The 18,203-nt window shown below is 36.2% G+C and overlaps 1 protein-coding gene across 1 annotated transcript in view; it reads left to right on the forward strand.

Annotated features, from left to right (window-relative positions):
- Positions 1-18,203, forward strand: part of ADAMTS19 (ADAM metallopeptidase with thrombospondin type 1 motif 19) — a 136,443-nt gene that overhangs the window by 86,688 nt on the left and 31,552 nt on the right. Inside the window, exons 11-16 of the mRNA XM_032096782.1 lie at positions 1,631-1,732; positions 4,467-4,597; positions 6,146-6,315; positions 9,174-9,301; positions 10,001-10,121; positions 12,127-12,207. Coding sequence (XP_031952673.1) covers positions 1,631-1,732; positions 4,467-4,597; positions 6,146-6,315; positions 9,174-9,301; positions 10,001-10,121; positions 12,127-12,207 — 733 coding nt within the window. The remainder of the gene's footprint in view (positions 1-1,630; positions 1,733-4,466; positions 4,598-6,145; positions 6,316-9,173; positions 9,302-10,000; positions 10,122-12,126; positions 12,208-18,203) is intronic.

Below are 18,203 nucleotides of genomic sequence, written 5' to 3' on the forward strand. Positions count from 1 at the left end.
TCTAAATATGTAAAGAGCTGTTTGTTGTAAGCCATAAGGTCAAAGTGTTTAGGGAAAAAAAAGAATGATAATGTACTTAAAAATGTGAAAACACAAGAGAAAATTTGACTCTATTTTTTTTAAAAATTGGATAAATCTGGATGGCTTTTCCACCATTTTAGTCACTCAGAAATGAAGATTTATAGGTATTCCAAAAAATATTTATTAATAACATTATATTAACATATATTTTTGTGGAGTAGTTCCAACAGTATGTCTCTCATTTCATACTTGGTATGGAAGTACTTTGTCATGAACATCTGATACTCTATCTCATCTACTATTGTCATCATCTACATTGTTTAAAGAACAATAGACAAGAACAGAAATTACAGTTTGTTACTTGAAAAATGCTTGCTAAGATTACCCAGGAACAGGATAGAACTTCTGTAGCTGTTTTTTGGGGACATGCATAAGCTGGTTGTTGTGTTGTTAGCTCAGCTTCAGCAAAAAACTCTTACACGATGAGTTAGGAGTGAGTCTGACTGCTGCCATCCTGTCTCGTTTCTATACAATGCTTCTGACCTCTACAATTTTTGACTATTTTTGACAACTGATGTTACAGATATTTTTATGTGCAAGACTCCCACTGGAACTGCCCTGTTTCCTGGTTCAGACACAGTCTTTTGTTGAATTACGTTTTGTCTGCTTTTTTCTCAAGGTAGCATAAGATTTATGACACGTTTTTCATGCATAGTGTAAATGGCACAGAGACTCATACTGGGAGTACCGATATAACAAATCATTTCACTCAGAAAAAGCAGGTCTTCTGGCAGCCCTGGTTTAAAAAACCCAGCTGTTCTGTATCTTTTATCCTCCTTGCAATGCATTCCCCTCTCCTGATCCTTCTTGCCCCTCTTTGGGCAATGTACATATTGAGGAGGATCACTGTGCCTATGCAACAATATTCAGGCCACAGTTCAGCCCCATGTGACGTCTCTTCACTTCCACTTGGTTTATTGTTAAGGGGGGAACAGACAGCAAGGAGAATGAAGTCATGACTGAAAACCATGGGAGAAGGAGGACTTTTTAGAGGAAAATAGGGAAAGCTGCCAAGGAAATTCAGGGAAATGTGAGCCAGCATCCTGCAAGGCTGTGCTTTCTTTTGAGTAAAGTAAAAACTCTTTTGTTCTTATACTTCTGAGGGACAGACTGGGCAGCTTTTCTTTCCATCTCTAAAATTCACTGCTGACTTGAACCCCTGTCATATCCCGTCTCTTCTTTCCAGCAAAAATACTTCATTTGTCAGGTTACTTTGTGTCTTCTTTGTGGAGATCAGGTTCAATGGCTTTTGGACTTTTTTTTTCCAGAGTAATAAATGAATTCTAGAGGAATTATGAATCATTGGAAGAGTGTGATAGCAGCAGTCATTGGGATGGCACAACAGGAGGGATCTAGAAGTCCTAGAGAAGCATGATTAGTAAAAGTCTGAGGAGACTCTGCCCACTTGGGGTTTTTTGCATGTTTAATGTGTCTTTAAACATATTTCAGTACCATCAAACTAGTAAATTTAGACAACATTAGTAGACTGCATGCAGAAAGTAATTTTGCATGGGATAGATTTTGTGCTTACTCTTTGTTTGGTTTTCAGCATGTCATTTGCACTGGGTTGTGGTGTAAGGTGGAAAGTGAGAAGGAATGCAAAACTAAACTGGATCCACCAATGGATGGAACAGATTGTGACACTGGAAAGGTATGCCTCTGGTGGAAAAGTAATATCAACTATACTGAACATCTAATAGTTAAGGAAACAAACTGAATAGGTCTTTGCACTTCTTTTAAGTTCCTATTTGCCTCAATTATCATAAAAATAAACTAAGTATAGTTGAATGTATTATATGTGATGTATTTTATAATATAGATGTGAAAAAAGAACATTTCCCTAAAACCAGTGAATTAAAAAAAAGTTAGCCAAAGAGACAGATGTTTTAGTATTTATGCTGTTTTATTTCAAAATCTTTCTCATTTTGTATCATATTTATGAATAGAATGCAATTGTTGCTCTTCTAACTATAATTAGAAACTTAAGATTTTAAAGATACAGAGTTCTCAGCTATGATTTAAGATTTGGAAAAAGTCTCTTTGAAAGAATTGATACAGATTTGTGTTACAACCTTTCAGGATAAGTTTTGTAATGAAATATTTATAGTGTAAGTGCATGTAAAAGAGTGACAAATGCCATTAAAAGTATGCCATCACAGATAATTAAATGGTCACCCAAGTCAGACGTACATTAAATGTCCTTCAAGAGTTTTCCAGTTCAAATAATCTGTAATCTTCGTCTATATCTGTAAGTGAATATAAATAAACCCCAGATAGATAACAGAGAAAGAGCGTACATATGTCTTGGGATTTTCCTGATACTGTGCCGACAGCAATTTCCCACAGGAGTGATTTACTCTTTTGAGTCATATTACATTCACCAGAACTCTCATCATTCTCCTAAAATCAAATCAATCAACTAAGATAAAATTTTCAAAAAATATAATTTTATATGTGGAAGGAAACCCAGGTTTTATTTCTGTTCATATCTCGAAAATAATGACAATTGCTGCAATGTTTTAATTCTGATAAAATTTGTAGTGATACTGTCCGAAGTCAACATCTGGAAAATAAGGGACATTTCTGTTGTTTGATATCACATGTTTTACATTGAGACTGGGCTGCCCATGCTATGGAATAAGAAAGCAGAACCTCTTACAAAGATTACTCAGAATTACTGATTGTAATTAAAATGGCTTATTGAGCCAGGTATAGAGATGCCTTTTTTATGTATAGCAGTAAAAAACTAAGCAGACTTTACCAAACCATCCCAGGGGATGAGGAAGAATTATTCTTCTTGTTTGTTATCTGTCCAAGATGGGCTTTAGGTTACACAAATCACTGGCTTTGGGTTCTTTTAGTGGTATTGTGGAGATGAATTACTGTTGTCTTGTGCTCCTCTTGGGATCTTAGGAAGTGATGGAAATGCCATTTGCATAGCCTGTCCAACCTGTCTGGGGTTTAAGTCAAGGATTTATAAGCATCCCTCAGACTCCACATAGGGCAGATGCTATGTCTATAGAAAAATCCATATTTTATCTGAAGCAATACCTTTAAATAGATATGAGCATTTTTGATTTGAAACATCCAAGAGCATTACAAAATTTACAGTTTCTGGTTAAAAATCTAATATAAAGGTGAAGCCATTGAACATGAATACTTTTCAAAAGTGGTATAATTATGCCATCATTTTAATGTGATGATTTAAGAGAGAAAATTAGGATCAATTAATCAGTGAAGGCCAGTTTGCAGGTGAAAAGGTTACCAGATAAGGATTTAGCACAGAGACTAAAAGTTACAGAGGTGTGTTCTAAAAGTAACAAAAGCCTTTATTGAGTGCATTAGTGACACATTTTGTTTTGCTATAAATAGGAGACTTCTTTGTGAACTTTTTCCATTGATAACAGTCATTCACCAACAGTTCAGAATGAAAAAAGAAATTAGTTAAATTATTGATGTTAATGACATTAAGTGTTTGTTGTCTACTTGTAGCCTCATTGCTTTGTAATTCCTGAATCACAGAATGGTGAAATTGTTACGGTTGGAAAATACCTCTACTTCATAATACACATGACAGATAGCTGGTTAATTTGGTAAAGCACTAATTTCTGCAGAGTTTATGATGATTTATATGAGATATCAACATAGGTTACAGAGCATAACAATAGTGATGAGATAGTTTTTGAGTGAGAAATTGCGGTTGTCCTGGGAAACGATATATGCATGCAAGATCGTTGAGTTTATTATTACTATTTAAATAAATGACAGAAATTCTTTTGACTTTCTCAACACCAGCTTCTTGAAGCTTCCATTTTATCTTTGAATACAAGCTGTGAATAAAATCTTATTTTCTCTATTACTTTTTAATATATTTTTCTATTGAAATTGTCACTGGATAGTCAGGGACAATGAAGTTCCTGCTGGTGGGAACTGTCATGCTGAAACAAGCAACTCCTGAGAACAGCCCTGGACACTGTGCTGTGATCATCTACACAGTTCAGCAGGATGATGATCCCTGCAATAGGTTTGGACTGGACCCCAAAATGCTCTGTTAGGCAGTGCCCCAACTCAAATTAAGGGAGACATCATAGTCTGGATACCTTTTCTAGGAGGCATCCTTCATTGGAAATTAACTTATTTTTGAGGTTATGGACAAGAACTGAATCTGCTCCTTGGCCACTGAACCAGAGAAAGGTCTCTGGCTGCTGCATTTACTAGGACAGACAAAAAAGCTTTGGGGAACACTAGGCAAAAATATATCTGACTGATACGAAAACTGTATGTTGAACCACGTGTTTATGTTGTGCTTCCATGTGCTTGTGGAGAAGTGAATTGTTTTGCGTATGCCTTGATTTTTTTTACGTAAGAGCTCAATTTTCCCCTAGTGGTGTAAGGCTGGAGATTGTATCAATCGGACCTCTTTTGCGGAGCACATGGAGGGAGAGTGGAGCGCGTGGAGCACTTGTAGCCGTACTTGCAACACTGGAATCAGTAGTCGACAACGCAAATGCCCTGGGTAAAAACAAGTTCAGGTTTCCATTTCTTTTCATCAGAATTTCTGAACAAAACTTAAATGAGTACAGAAACCATGAAGAAACAGTTGGCCTTTACCTAAGCAATTAATACTTTTTGTATACTGAAAAACTTAGAAGAAGAGGTATTTCAGTTTTTTTATCGCATGGAAACACTATTTTTCACCTTTTCTGCTTCTGTCAAGAGCCTAGATAATATTAATGGAAGAATAAAACTTTCTTTTTAATTACACCTGAAGAAGCAACAGAAACTTAAATTCACAATTTCTGACTTGCAGATCATCAGGGTGTAATTCTAGTCTTTAAATTTTTTAACTGTAGAAGATTGACTTCTGCATCTCATCTGGAGAACCAAGGAATTGAAACTTTTACAAAGAGACCTTTCTGCCAGTTTCTCAGACATTTAGATAGACTCTCTGGAAACAGAATTTAGGTTCCCTATCTTGTGAAAATGAAAACCTTCTGCCATTGGAGATAAAGGGATTTTTACTTTTGACTTGAATGAAATTTGTTTCACTATGTCTCAGTGACCAGCTAAAAGGTGTTTTCCTTTTAATTACTCAGTACCAACTTGATTTTTGTGGGTTATTTATACACCAAGTGAAAAAGAAAAATAGGCATAGAAGTGGGAACAGAGTAGAGTAATGAAGGCAAGTATAGGGAAGACTAAACCAGAGTGGGTAAGAGTCGAGTCAACGGTTTTAAATAAATAATAATACAACAACAAAAGGGGGAAATGAAGAATTATGGAAGACATTATAGCAGATTTTGGGGCAAAATAGACAGGAGGATTAAAAAAGATAAATTTGCATAAAGAATGTTGCAGAAAAGTTGGATATGACTATACAGAAGCATGTAAGCATAAGTTTAACAGAAATTCAGGTATGCAGAATGCTTTCATAGTTCATGCCATCTAAACACCTCTTTCAGCCGTATACATTAAAGCTATTTCTAGAATTTACAGATTTCTTAATTTCACTCTCATGAATTCATTTTTCCAGGCAAGGTTCCAAATAATTAGCTCCAGTTTCTGCAGTTCTCTCTTCTTTTGTATTTGTTCGTTAGGACCTGGAAGCACAACTGAAGTGACCAAAAAGAAACAAAGCATTTGTCTGAACCCTGTAACACCACACTTGTTAAAAGTGAAAAAGGAGAGGTAGCAAATCTGCAGGTGTTGCTTCCTTTCAGTAGCCCCTTTGGCTTAGCCCAGGTAGAGAAAAATCATCTCAACTATATCAAAACTGCAGCTGTGCTTCTCCTTACTGAACTCCTACTAGTCCGAATGCTTCCTTGAGGCTAAGTGTAAATTATGGCTTAGCACCCATCCCTCCTTATATGTAACATAACTGGTACAAAGAGAAGGCAAACATGTTTTGTTCTGTGACTTTGATTTTTTATGGGTGATTTCTGGATGCTAAGTGTCAAAAAAACCCCTGCTATTTTGAGTTTGTGTCTAGCATAAATAAACCATACTGTAAATCTGACAAAATATTGCCAACAGTAAAGGGTTGTATTTATGCCATCTTTTCTAGTTCAGGCCTTGAAGGAGAGTGTCATGGGCCCACAATGCAGTATAGGGTATGTGAAAATCCTTCTTGTCCTGCTGGTGTTCCTGCCTTTAGGGACTGGCAGTGCCAAGCTTTCAGTATCAGATCTTCATATCAGAAGCATGTGCACCAGTGGCAAGCTGTCATTGATGACGGTAAGTATAAACCATCTCCCTTGTTCTTATCATCTGCTTATATGGCTTGCAGCTTGTTGGTATTGTTGATCAAGAGAGCTATAGTTAAAACTAGAGTAAACAAACGATGAATGAAAATTGAGTCAGCTTTTTCCTATTTAATCAGAATTGTAGTATGAAGAGTCTCAGAAATAGCACTTTCTAGAGTAATGGTCCATCATTAAACATGCATATATCAGTTATATTTTTTACCTACAAAGCCAAAAAGACAGTGCAGATGTTGTGAGCCTGTTGTTTTTGAGGAAGGAGAGAACTTACAGCTTAACATAGTGAGTATTTCACATACCAGTGTTTGATTTTGGCGGCAATCTGTATGTAATACATGCTGTAAACGTCAATAAGATTTCTTCAAATCCTAACAGCTACTGCATGCAAAGTCCTGGCATACTGTTCGCATGCTTCCATGCAAGAAACTTGCTTTCATACCATATCATTAGGAAAACACTCAAGTGGGAGTATAGTAAGATTAGACTTATATTATCTGCAAAAATAATGTTGGTGTAGGACATCAGTGACTAGAAAACAAATTCCTATGAAATGTAAACAATAATTGCCACCCCACTGAATTTTCTGTAATTTTTTGTTTTAATTTATTTAAATTAAAAACAAACAAAGGAAAAAGCACAACAAAAGCACATCAGTTATGAAAACAGTTGACTTGAGAACCTAAAGTCATAGCAACCCACAGTAAAGAAAACCTTGAATGACACAGGAGTACTGTGTGTTACCAAATTTTAAGTAGTTCATTACTATAAATTATTTTAACTCTTGAAACAATTTATCAAAAAGCATCAGAAAGCACAGAAGACTATTTTGCTATCAACATATTATAATATATATGCCTAACTAAAGAAGGTTTTTTTTTTTTTCCTAAGCCTTTTCTCAAGGTGCCAAAGGGAAAACTTGCGATAGTATTTTCATTAGGCTTGTATATTAGCTCATTTCATTGTAAGAAGAACTCTCTCCAGCTATTACATAGGTGCTTATTGAGTCAATTACTTTTGGTTTGTTTTACTAAATTTCATTTTAGCAGAGGACCACATGATTTATATCCTAAAGGATCTAAATGTTTAAATCTGACTTTGAATAATATGATTTCATTCAGTTGAAAAAATCTTGACACTCTCCTGTGCCATGTTAACGAGTATGGATGGTTGCTTTCATCTAACTTCGTTCTGAGTGATCCTACTATCTTGAGGTGTCCTTCAGGGACAAAAGTGGACCAGACAGAGAGTTCCAGTATCCCAGTATACATTGCTCTCAAATCCTTAATTGTTTGCTCTCTTAGTGGACACTAATGGTACACCATATCCAAAATAGTTACTGTATGAGGGTCTGTAGTCTGTTGAAGTTGTCTGGTGTTGTTTAGTTGCTGTCTCTTTGAGTTCAGTGTCTTTAAAATAATGTTTAGGTCATCAATCATGTATTCCTTTAAAAAAATGCTGATACATGTGTAAAGGCCCCAGGGAACTTTGAGGTTACTATTTAAGGAGTATAACAGGAATGCAGAGGGCACAAACTCAGGCAGCTTTTTAGCTGGAGATGGCGTGTGTCTGACTAGCTTCACATGTTGGCAGAAGAGATCACATCTGTTTGTACTGGTCCTCTAGCCCTGAGGCTCTGTCAATTTTAGTAATTTAAATGTGCCCAGACCACTCTCTGTTGTGTAAGTCAGTTGGCACAAAAGTCCTGTCTGTACTTTCCTACTCTTTTGCATGCTAAAATGACTTTTTTGAAAACAGTCCTTTGCAGATGGCAATTTCCAGTCTAGACTGAGCTAGTTCTAGTTAGCACATGCAAAAAAATGTGGCATAGACTGTTTTACAGTTCAGCTGTATAGACAGTAGAATTCCTGTGCCCCTGAATGTTTCCTGGAACTGTTTAATTTACTAATAAAAATGCACTCCAGGAATCTAGAAGTCAGTATGAAGTCAGAGTGGCATAGATTGTGTCCAAGTGAAATCAGTTTCAGGTTCAGGATTGACTTTATCCTTTCAAAAGTCTGTAACAGATTTAGGAAGAAGTTCTGAGTCAGTTCATTTGTGAACAAACATACGAAAAAATCCTGTCATTTTGTACTTTGTTGGCCACTGAGAAGAGACTTAGTTTCTTTTATTTGCTATTACTTTCACAGTGGTGACACAAACTTCATTGTTTATAAATGAGGCCATTAGAAATACATGGATACATAGGCCATTACTACATTTTTATGCGCTTTCATAATTAGAAATGATTTACAGAATGTTTTAGAAATTTAGTAGAAAATTGCTTGAACTTTGTAAAAATGTCAAAAATAATGTTTCCAGGGGGGTTGTGGGGGTTTTTTTGTTTTTTTTTTAAGGTGGAATTTGTAAATTCATATATTTTTCTTCCCAGGGTGTGTCAGTTACTTCATTTTTTTCGCCTTGACCTGCATAGTTAGGAAGTCTGGAAAGTGTTAAGCTCCTTTTTTAACCAATATTTATGATCTGCCAAAAATATAGGAGAATGAAAGTATAGGTTACAACCAAAATATTCCAACAGCTGTAATGTGTACATTCTTAATTGCAACAATGAGCATGACACGAGTACTATGTAGGCCAAGTTTGTAGCAACAGCATGCTGTAGGGGGAAAAAAAACCTCAAGTTTTTCAAACAGCTAAGGAATGGATCAAAATCTTTTTTGTTTTTCCTGTGTCTAAGATAACTTCTTATGTTAACATAGATGCATGCCACGCATAAGCAAGTATCAGTTTTAACAATAGTGTTGATGATAATTCTGTATTTCTGAAGTTCCCTTATTCCAATATTGCATGTTTTTCCATCCATTGCTGCTACAGAAAAGCCATGTGCCTTATTCTGTTCACCGGCTGGAAAAGATCAACCTGTTCTTCTAACAGAAAAGGTGATGGATGGGACTTCCTGTGGCCAGCATGGGCTAGATGTCTGTGCAGATGGTAGATGCCAGGTATGAATTATTTGTTTTGAACCTGGATATACTGGCACACACCAAGCACACATATATGTTAAGACTTTAAAAGGTTTTTAATTCATATCAGGCCTGCATATATTAACTTTATTGCTGTTGTCAAGCTACCCCTGATACTAATTCATAGAAATAGGTCTAACAGTAATATGGAGGTGCTTGAGTAAACTTAATTTATTTTAAACTGAATGCTTTTTAGCAAAACACGAATATAATTTATATTTACATATTCTAGACCTGTTTATGCCCTGTTCAGAATAAGGTCTTAGGCTGACATTAATGGCACTTTCCCATTGTGGGCATAGGAAAGAACCACCCATATTTTGCGTAGAAAGCAGGAGAGGCACATTGCATTCACTTAGTGGGAAGGCCTGTGGTGTGTGCGTTGCATAGGGCATCTGATGTGCCACAGGTCCCACCAGGAGATGGGAATGCGGTTGTGTTTCTCTTGGAGAGCAGCTGGTAGACTTAGCCAACCACATAGGAAGAGCGAACGCAGCAATCTACATAAAATCACAGGGGAATTCTCTATGGGACAGATCTCTGTCACGAGCTAGTGCAACCCTGGGCTGGGTCATGTAGGCTAGGCATCTTGCAGAAGGGAGAGGTGCCTGATACTAAGGGCAACTTTATGAAAAACATGGCCTCTATCTGAATAGCTTTTAATTTCTTCTCCTGCAGAAATTTGGCTGTGATGGTATATTAGGATCTCTGGCTCGTGAAGATCATTGTGGTATATGCAATGGTAATGGAAAGTCATGCAAAGTTATTAAAGGTGATTTTAACCATACCAGAGGAGCAGGTAATGTCTGTTTGTTTATTTCAAATACTAAGGAAACCAGTGGCTTGTTGATTACTTTGAGCATTGGGAAATTAAAAAACTATATTTCTTAAAACTTTGCAGATCCTCGAAAGAACTGTAGACCTAGATTTTTAAAGATAAGACATTGAAGATAAGACTGCATAAATATTTTAAAATTTGTTGCAAAATTATTGCACATTATTTCAATTGCAAGATGAAGGAAATATCTTTCATTAAGAAACACTCTATTTCATAGAAGAGCCTAATTTTTAAGGAATATGAGAGATTAGATTTAAATCTTTAGCAAATAGAGGAACTGTAAATTCTTTTCATGTTTAGATTCATTTAGTATTCTTCAAAATAAATATCCAAATTATGATTTGTTACCTAGAGTAATGTTATTAAACTAAGCCAGGCAGTGACAGATCATAAAGCCAAATAAGTGAAGAAGTCTAATACCTCTTCATTACTCATTGTTTTATACTAATAATATCTCAAAAAGCCAACAGATTTTATGATGCAGAATGAACATGAGCTATCCACATGCTGCTGTGATCTGTCCTGTGAATGAGAAAAACTTACTGACTCCAGCACAATAATGTTGACAGAGTAGAGAATTGAAATCCTAATAATGTGCACCTTGCACTATGAATACAAGTCTTTCCTTTGAAACAGCATTTGACCAACTATCAGCATTTGTTTGCCATTACAATTCCAGTTTCTTGAGTAGAAAATGTGCAGAATTTAAAGGTGGTAAGTAAATCACATCAAAAAATACTGTAATTAGAAGCAGACAGCGTATCTTTGAAAAATAGAGGATTTCAGAGGATTTTAGACTGAAGTATAGTACTTTAGGCAAGAGGGGAAAGTTAGGCATAGTCTTCAAATGTTTATGTCTGGCCCTCTCAAGCTGAATGTAAGGCAAAGCAGCAATCCCAAACCCCAGATGAGTCTGGAGGACTATAAGATACAAAAAAACCAGCAAAGAAGGTTCCTGCTAATAAAATCACATTATGTCAGGTCTCTTCTATTGAATGTGGAGCTGCTAATGTGAATATCTACACACTTTAAAGTTTTTTCAAGGTGCTGTGTCAACCCTCAATATTGTGGTATTGCCATCTTAACACCTGTGTAAGTTATTTTCCTTCTTAAGAAGCTGTAAGCAATACTTAAAAGGTGTTATTAGGTCTTACAGAAATGAAAGATGCTGCTTTAATTTTCATGTTTCAGGATTATTGAAAAAGTGTTGCAAATGCTAAGTATTTTGTTGTAGAATATCACATAGCTACACATAATAAAAGATGGGAATATTTTTCCTTTTGTGAAGTTCACCTGGATAATCTAAAACATGGGTTTATTTATTTATGACATTCCTTCCTGCACAGTGGTTTCCACCTATATTGCCTTTTCACCATTTTTTACTTAAAAGGAATTGTTCAACATCCTCTCTTAGTCCCACACTATCAGGAAGCAATGTCAATTTGAAGCTAAAAATTAATAAGTAGATTTCAAACCCTATCATGACAGGGTTTGAATATGTTTAATCAAGAAGAAGGAGATGGAACAAAAATATATAAAACAAACTAAATACCAAGCAGTAGGAGGATGCTTAGATTTTAGTGCTATACCATTTGTCTTTAGATGCTGAGTGAAGCTGGAATTCTTTTTTTGTCATCTGGTGGTCATGGTGACACAGAACTACCTAGCCAGTGATAACTTCACCTGCTCCAGCCCCAATCTCCCAGCCTCACTAGTTCTTGTTATGTTTTACTGTGCTATGCTCTTTTAATTGTGTAGCGTTGTATATATATATTACGTGTAAGGCACAGGTCCATAGCTTCTTTTTCAATTTTGCAAGAATCCTCAAAATATTGGTTTATAAATTATAACTTCCTGCATTGAAAAAACAAAATAGGGGAGAAAAAAATGAGGAAATGTGCAAGATGTAGTTTTCTATGCTTTTCAGATTTTCTGTTTAACTTGGGACATCTGATTTCATGTTTAGGTTACGTGGAAGCTTTGGTGATACCTGCAGGAGCAAGGAGAATCAAAGTTGTGGAAGAAAAACCAGCTCACAGTTATTTAGGTAAACGTTATATATGCTTTAGTGTTAATGTCCTGTTTTACTCAACACTGAAATGTGCTAGCTAAACATGCCTTTGTGATTGAACAAAACTCTGAGTAGAAAAGTAGATCTGTGAAGAACTTGTCTAAGGAACGGAAAGAATTATTACAGAACCAGTTTTCATATAGGTCTTCTTCTGAACTTTTATCTCATCTTTTTTAGAGAACATTTCAAAGACTATTTAGATTATGCAAAAAAATTTCTGTGCATACTTGCTCATTTTTAATTTTTCATATGAGAAGCACATTAAAACTACTGAAAAGAATTTTGTGCTCAAACATGAAATCATGTGTGCTCAAGACACAAGACACACTCTGGGCAACATACAGCAGTTCCCTAAAAAAGTCGAACAGAAGTTCTAAAATTAGACTGAAAAAGGAGAAAAGTATTTCTTTGCACTATTTTGAATTGTCTAAATCTTCTAATAGGCAAACTTAATCACAGTGATTTTTTTTTTTTTTTTTCCATTTAAGTGAAATTGTCTTTCATTGATTAAAAAAAAGTGTTTCTCTTTTAATGAGGTCTAAAGAAGTTGTGTAGGAGAGTACACTTTGTTACCATTATTGTTACAGGGTTTAAGGGAATATATGAAATATCATAATTGGTGTTGTTTTGTGCAGTGCTTAAATTTAAATTGAGAGAGACATGGTATGAGAAACAGGACAATGATATGAAAAATTCCCTGGTCTGGTCACTATTCTTAGTTACTTCAACTGAGAGAATGTTGAAGAGGGTGGATTTTAATTAGGAGAGTCTAGGTTATCAATGGATGACTGCTGATTTGTCTGAGGCCTGCGCCTTTGCAGGAGATTTTGAGATCTGGAATATTTAATTGTTCCCCAGTGAACCACGGACTTGGATAGGTAAGAGTGTTGAAACAATAAATGAAGTTTGTCTTTCTATTAACATATGTAGAGAATAGAAATACTATTATTTTCTGTTTTTTGAATAGTGCATAAATAAATATATAGTTGCTGACATTGCATTTAGGGAAATTTATTCCTTCTTTATGAGTAGCAAACTAATTTATCCCTTACCATACAAAAGGCAAAAAGAGTGAAATGGTTTTTATGCCCATAAAATAATGTCAGTCATGGTGCTCATTTGTGAAAGTTGCCAATTAGCTCCTAGTTGCTTGTTACTGTAATTTTATTTTCATTAATTTTAGTGGTTTAGGTCTGACTGAGGATCAGCCAGTATTCTCTGCAATATCTTTTGTTGAGCCTTACGCCTAATTTTTTTTGGTAAGCTTTTATGGGGACCCATTAAGAGGTCTGTTGCCACACCTTGAATTAAAACCTGTGCTGTTGCACCATTTTGGCGGTTTTTTTAACTAGCAAAAGGTATTTAAAATTTCTTCATTTGTAGGTAATTTATTCTGAAAGCATCAGAATCTGAATTGAAAAGGAGTAGTTTTTGAATAGGCATTACATAATGAAAGTTTTGGGGAGAAAGCTTAGGTCTTTAGTTGTAGAAACAATATTCTTCACAATACTGTGGTTAAAAATGTGAAATGTAATGCAGATTAAATTTCATGTTTCTGATTGGTTTTCCATCGTACAGTTCTTTATGTTAATTTTATGTGGCATGATACTTGGTTCTGTACTTGAAATTAGTCAATACAGGCCAACACTATTTCTGTTTTACTAATTGTCCTAAACACATTTTAGGATTAAGGTCTGGAAATAATACAGCTCACTCTACAACTGATAATTGTGTAACTGGAGATAAAGTGTAAACACAATGTGTTCCAGCATACACTAATAGCTGTTGCTTAGAAAGCAATTCTAGCTGAAGGAAGATTTGATCATTGTTGTACAGCACAGGTCAAATACAGAAGGAGTCAAAATACAGTGCCCTTCTTTGAATTTACTTGATGGTCAGGAAACAGAGTCACTATGATCTGGAAACTGCAATGGTTTTGCTAAATTGATTAGTAAAACTACAGCCCACATTAGTAGCATCACTGGATAATTGTGTTGTTGAAGCAAATAGTCAGAGCAGATGTCTTCTTTGTGTGAAGTATATCAACATCCGCCACAGTAACAGGAGCTCTGGCGTAGCAGAGGAAAAGACAAGGTAAAACTTGCAACTGCGTTTGCTGAACTAATTGACCTGTTGACAACTGTCCTATCTCTTCTCACCTGTGGAGAAGCAGAAGCAGGGATACAGTCAAACTGGGTATTCCTCCCCGCTGAAATTATATTGGAAAAAGCACAAGAGTTTGTGATCCTTCTTTTATCAGTACAGTATTCTGGAGTGGTAATTATATGTAGCAGTACAGTGGGTGGGGAGTGTTTGTTTAAGTCAAGAATATTTCCTAAAGCATAAATGTACCAATTCTTGAATTACAAATTATTATTTTTAGAAATAATTTCATTATTTATTTTCAAAGACTAAACTAGCAGTAATAACACTGTTTTTGAGATTGTTTCACTATCAGATACTTAAAAAACCATTTTAAGAACAGCTATAAAAAGTTTTTTCAAGAATTATCTACATTCCTATGGTATAAGATAATTAAAATATTTCTGTCTTAGAAGTCCTAGGCTTTGAAATTACAGAGCTCATTCATGAGACACTTGAGTGATGGCACAACAGGTCCAGGCTTTACAATGAATTAATGTGATTAGTTAGTGGAATACAACTATAGAAATTACTTACAGTCTAAACCATGGAATTTTTTTTGTGCTAATCAGAAATGAGAGAAAAGATTCATTTTCAGCTGAACTAAAGAAGTGGATTACCTGTGTCATTATTCTCAAATATATGATCAAGCTACCTCAGGGATATGGACCCTTCAGTTCTGCAGTGTAACACAGTATGAGATTGTAATTGCCAATGCTCTTTTAGGTATCCAGCCTATAGGTGTGCTGTGTTCCATGTGATTTCTTTTATGAAATGCTTCCTAGTTAAAAAAAAGCATGTTGGGTCACATTTTGAGACAGGAGGGTGTGGGAAAGAAGATGGTGTCTGAAAAATTTTGAATCCCTCATTTCTGACAATATGAATAGTTTAAAAACACCCTGAAACCAAATCTGTGTCATCTTTGCAGACAGTGTAATTTCAGATTTCAAGGGAAGCCAGTTGAGAACCTGGCCCCTGAAAGCAAAGCAGAGACCAGAGTCCACTGAGACTAAATATGTTTTCTTTTCGTATATAGAGGACCACAGAAAATGGTTGAAAGCCTATGGGTAAAAATTACATGCCAGGCCAACAAAGGAGACTTTTTTGTTGGGGGTTACAACAGGCTGCCTAACCAAGAGGAGTCTGCTGATGAAGTGCTCTTACTTCAGCTTCATCAATCATCATGCTTACAGACTCTGATCTGGCTTGGTGATTTCAGTTACCTGATGTCTGCTGGAAAAACAGCACACCAAGGTGTAAGCAGTCCAGGAGACTCTTGGAGTGTATTGAGGATAATTTTTTAATCAAAGTGATAGACCAGAGTAATAGTGTTCCTGGACCTTGTTGGTTGCTTCCCAACACAGATGAACTATTTAGAGAGGTCAAGTTTGGTGGCAGCCTAATCTGCAATGATCACGCTCTGCTGGAATTCATGATTTTAGGGATACGGGCCAGATGAAGACTAAAGCCAGGACTCTGAATGTTATGAGAACAAACTTCCAGTTGTCTAAGGAACTGATAGCTGGTACCCCCTGGGAAACTGCCCTTGAGTGTACAGGAGCAAAACAGAGCTAGAAGCTCTTTAAATATTTAGGATAATAATTTTTAATAACAATTAAGGATAATAATTTTTCCTGGATTGCAAGACCTCTTGATTCCAACATATAAGAAATTGGGCAAGGAAGGCAGGAGACTAGCAGGGTTGAGTAAGTACCTCTTGGTCAAACTGAAGTGGAAGAAGGGAATGCATAGGCAGTGGAACCAGGGACATATATGCTGGGAAGTATACAGGCATGCTGCTCATGTATGTGGGGATATGTTCAGGAAGACTAGGGTACAGGTAGAGCTGAATTTTGCAAGGAATGGGGAGATTATTAAGGGTTTCTACAGGCTTTTAGTCAGAAAGGGAATAGTAAAGAAGATATACACACCCACAACACACACTGAAAAATAGGACAGGAAGAACTAATGATGATGGTCATGGAGAAGGCTGCAGTGCTTAGCAGATTTTTGCCTCAGCTTGAGTGGTAAACACTTTCCCCACATCTTTCAAGTCCCTCAACATCAGGGCAGGGAATGGTGGAATGAAGTTCCTTCCATCATAGATCAGGTTTGAGACCAACCAAGGAACCTGAACATATGCAAATATATGGGACCTAATGAGATGCATCCTATGGTCCTGAGGGAACTGGCTAATGTAGTTATCAAGTCACTCTCAAGTATATTTGAAAAGTCATGGCAGCCCAGTGAAGTTCCCAGTGATTGGAGAAAAGGGACTCTTGCACCATTTTTGAAGAGGATGATAAAGAGGACACTGGCAACTACCGATCAGTCAAGCTTAGGCCTGCTGTAGTTTTCAAAAAGTTACTCGAATCTCAAGTCTTAATGTTCTTAAGATGGCTTGAAGGGACACCTGATAACCTGAATGGAAGTGAAACAATTACTTCCTTAACAAAAAATATCAGTGAATGGACTTTCAGTTAGAATTGAATTTCAGGTATCTTTTACATTTTCTACTGAAAAGTAGGGATCAGTCAGAATGGCATTATTTTGATATTTTTTTGGAAAGTATGACTATATTTTAGACAAAAAACCCCACAAAATTCATTAAGTTAATACAGTAGAATGATTTGTTCATAGAAAAAAAAGGGTTGGTCGGTACTGATATACCAAGTGGAGGAGCAGAACCAGGGCACTGTTACTCCCCACTGAGCATTTGGAGATGCAATAGCTAAACTGTGAATTATTGTATCTTTCTGGCTGTGTAGCCTCTTGCACCTCATTTAACTTGGAAGAATGTATAGCCCTGGTACAGTAATTAAAAAATACATTCCACTCATCAACATCACTTAAATGCCATTGTTATGACGGCTGTTTTATGCTCTACAGAGACACAGTTGTAATTAGTCCCCTTGGTTTAGCACTGAAATTGTGGTTGTGGTTACAGTTGTGGTAGGCTTTCCCAGTCCAAGTGTTCTTTTGTTGTCTTTTCAGTTGTACATGTATTGCTTGAATTACCTGAGAGAGGATACACTTGTGTGCTGAATGTTCTTCCTGTTTTGGGTTACTTTGTACAGGGCAACCTCCTCTGTCAAAAGTTAAGAAGAATAGGAATATGTGTGTGGTATGGAATAAAACTCAGTGAACTTGCTTACAAAATGGGGTGTGACAGAGTCAAGAACAGAAGCTGCACTGCCTGAATCCAAGTCCAAATTTAAGTCTTGAGGACACACTTTCTGACTTTGTCTAAGACCAGTGACTCATATGAGGAATCTGAAAGCAGAAAATTCAAGATCTGGCATATTTTTGTATTCTGGAGCTGGAATTTCAGTTTCCTGCACATGTCTGCAAGCTATGGCACACACGTTAATTTTAAAGACCAGACAGAATGATCTCTGCTGCTCTCTGGGGAGAGGATGCTGCTCCATCTGAGCAGCATGGCCCGGCTGGACCTTGGCACATTCGAGTACATTTTTTTAATTTCTCCACTGAGAAGAGGATTAGCTCCTACAGTTTGAACACTAAATGGAGCTTAATTACCATTAACAATTGAATGTTTAAACCTAAAATACCAATTTTTAAATCTTTTAGAATCACTTTTTTTAGTACAAGACTTATACAGTGTTAATGGATTTTATAGTCTTAACATTTATTACACTGTGCTGCAGTGGTACACATCAGTGGTGTCTTATTCAGTTGGATTCCTGCCAGTCCGTAGGCCTGTTGCCATTGTTTCCCGTAGAAACAAAACATAACAGTATAAATATGAATAGGAGAGGACATGATTACAGGAGTGACTCACATTAACTTACAACTTTAAAAAGGGAAAT

The sequence above is a fragment of the Corvus moneduloides genome, chromosome Z, assembly GCF_009650955.1.
Source record: "Corvus moneduloides isolate bCorMon1 chromosome Z, bCorMon1.pri, whole genome shotgun sequence".
Lineage (NCBI taxonomy): Eukaryota > Metazoa > Chordata > Aves > Passeriformes > Corvidae > Corvus > Corvus moneduloides.